This window comes from Tasmannia lanceolata, unplaced genomic scaffold (assembly GCF_043159265.1).
Source record: "Tasmannia lanceolata isolate RefF3 unplaced genomic scaffold, GAP_Taslan_0.1 ptg000011l, whole genome shotgun sequence".
NCBI lineage: Eukaryota > Viridiplantae > Streptophyta > Magnoliopsida > Canellales > Winteraceae > Tasmannia > Tasmannia lanceolata.
The window spans coordinates 13,063,059-13,065,292 of record NW_027518688.1 but is presented as its reverse complement, the minus strand read 5'-3'; the positions used below and the strand labels follow the sequence as shown (position 1 = coordinate 13,065,292).

Here is a 2,234-nt window from a genome sequence, read left to right as displayed (position 1 = left end):
TACGAACAACTTATCTACTATGTAAGTAGAGTTCTCCATGATGCTGCGACAAGATATCAAAACATAGAAAAATTCGCGTATGCTGTGGTAATCGCCACTCGAAAACTCCGACCCTATTTCCAAGCTTACTCCATCATCCTTGTCACAAATCAACCTCTCCGAAAAATTCTTCAAAACTAGATACCTCCGGCTGGCTCATCAGTTGGGCGGTTGCATTGGGAGAATTTGATATTGAGGTGCGCCCGAGACCTTCTATCAAGTCTCAGATCTTAGCAGATTTTATTGTGGAATGGTCGGCACCGATGCAAGACTCGGGGGGGGGGGCAGGAGGATGGTAAAGGTAAAGATGAAAATTTGGTATCCTTGGAAACTCCTATTTGCAACCCCTGGATGTTGTATGTGGACGGCGCTGTCAATGCAGGAGGATGTGAAGCTAGATTAGTATTGGTCGGTCCCGATAGTTTTCTCCTAGAGTATGCTATCAAATTAGAATTCAAAGCTTCCAACAATGAAGCTGAATATGAAGCTCTTTTGCCGGGACTTGATCTATCGATGCAAATGAACGCTGATTGTCTGAGGGTTCATAGTGATTCACAATTAGTGGTGGGACAGGTAAATGTGCAGTATGAAGCAAAGGAGCCGAGGATGCTAAAATATTTGGAAAGGGTGAGAGAAAAATTGCCGCAGTTCCAAGTAGTGGTGCTGATTCAAATTCCAAGAACTATGAATGACAGGGCCGATGCTCTCTCCAAAATGGCAGCTTCATACACTACTGATGTTGGTACGGTCTACATGGAAGTACTGAAGCAACCAAGGATAGATCGAGCAGAAGTTTTGGAAGTCAAATTCGAGCAAAGCTCGATGGACCCCATACTAAGACATCTTAAGGATGGCATAACTCCCGATGAGCGTAAAGAAGCTCGTCACTTAATCGCCAAAGCCGCACAATATACTTCGATGGAAAAAACCTCTACAAGCGATCTTATTCATGGCCCTACTTAAATTGCCTTAGACCCCCTCAAACGGAATATTCCTTAAGAGAGGTACAAGAGGGTATCTGCGGTGATCACTTGGGGACATTGTCTTGGCACAGAAAATTCTCAGACATGGTCATTTCTGGCCAACTCTCCTTGAAGACTCGAAAGAATTTGTGAGGAGATGCAGAAGTTGTTAGAAGTTTGCTAAAGTTCCTCGTCAGCCCTCCACTAAGGACACACCAGTCTCCAGTCCCGTGTCGTTCGCGGTGTGGGGGATGGATCTTCTCAGACCATTTCCCCAATCTAAAGGAGGATTGACAATGTTGTATGTAGCAATCGACTACTTCACCAAATGGGTGGAGGACAAAGCAGTGGTTAAAGCCGACTCAAAAGCCCCGGAAATGTTCTTTTATCATGACATTATTTGTGGATTCGGCATTCTGCGGATATTGGTGACAGATAATGAGATACAATTTTCCAGCGAATATTTTAAGGACATCTGTGGAAAGCTCAGTATCGAGTAAATATTCTCTTCTGTGGGCTATCGGCAGGCAAATGGCCAAGTAGAGGTAACTAACAGGACACTTTTGAAAAGCTTCAAAAAACATCTCGATGATGCAAGATCTTCCTGGTCCGAAGAAATTCCGAACGTGTTGTGGGCATACCGATCCACTCCCCAGACAGCCACGGGAGAGTCTCTGTTCAGCCTTACGTTTGGAGTCGAGGCTGTGATCACAGTAGAAATTGGAATTCCTTCACCCCGGGTAGAAGCTTACAATGAGTCGGCGAATCCTGAACTTTTGAGGAATAGCCTCGAACTTGTGGAAGAGAAGAGAGAAAAGGCTAGAATCAGAAATGCCGCCTATCAATAGCGGGTCGCCAGATACTACAATTCCCAAATGGAAGAAAGGTCTCTCCGAATATGGGATCTAGTTCTTCGACGTGCAGAAGTCTCCGATCCCCAAAAATGCCGAGAAGATCACCCCAAGATGGGAAGGACAATATCATGTAGCCAAAATATTGAGGCCCGGTGCTTATCAATTGGAACATTTGGACGTATCTTCTATTACCCGGACCTGGAACATCGAGAACTTGAAAAAAAAAACACTATTTGTAAGCAATTGTTTTAGTTGTTCTTTCCTTTTACGAATAAAATGTTGTGTGTTTGTGTGTTTTGTCTCTTGTTGTATTTTTGGCAGGAAATCACCAGTTTCCTAATAAAAGAATATGCTTCGTCTCTCTACAATGAATTTTTTG

The 2,234-nt window shown here is 43.8% G+C and overlaps 1 protein-coding gene across 1 annotated transcript; it reads left to right on the top strand.

The window, feature by feature from the left end:
• Positions 1-1,252: 1,252 nt before the first annotated feature.
• Positions 1,253-1,849, top strand: LOC143885892 (uncharacterized). The gene is made up of 2 exons (XM_077389934.1): positions 1,253-1,429; positions 1,529-1,849. Exons 1-2 carry the CDS (start codon positions 1,253-1,255, stop codon positions 1,847-1,849), a joined length of 498 nt encoding a protein of 165 aa, XP_077246049.1.
• Positions 1,850-2,234: the final 385 nt, after the last annotated feature.

Coding starts and splice junctions, on each gene's coding strand:
- LOC143885892 (XM_077389934.1), top strand. CDS start 1,253: ATGGATCTTCTCAGACCATTTCCCCAATCTAAAGGAGGATTGACAATG. Junction 1,430..1,528: donor TCGGCATTCTGCGGATATTG/GTGACAGATAAT, acceptor GGCTATCGGCAG/GCAAATGGCCAAGTAGAGGT.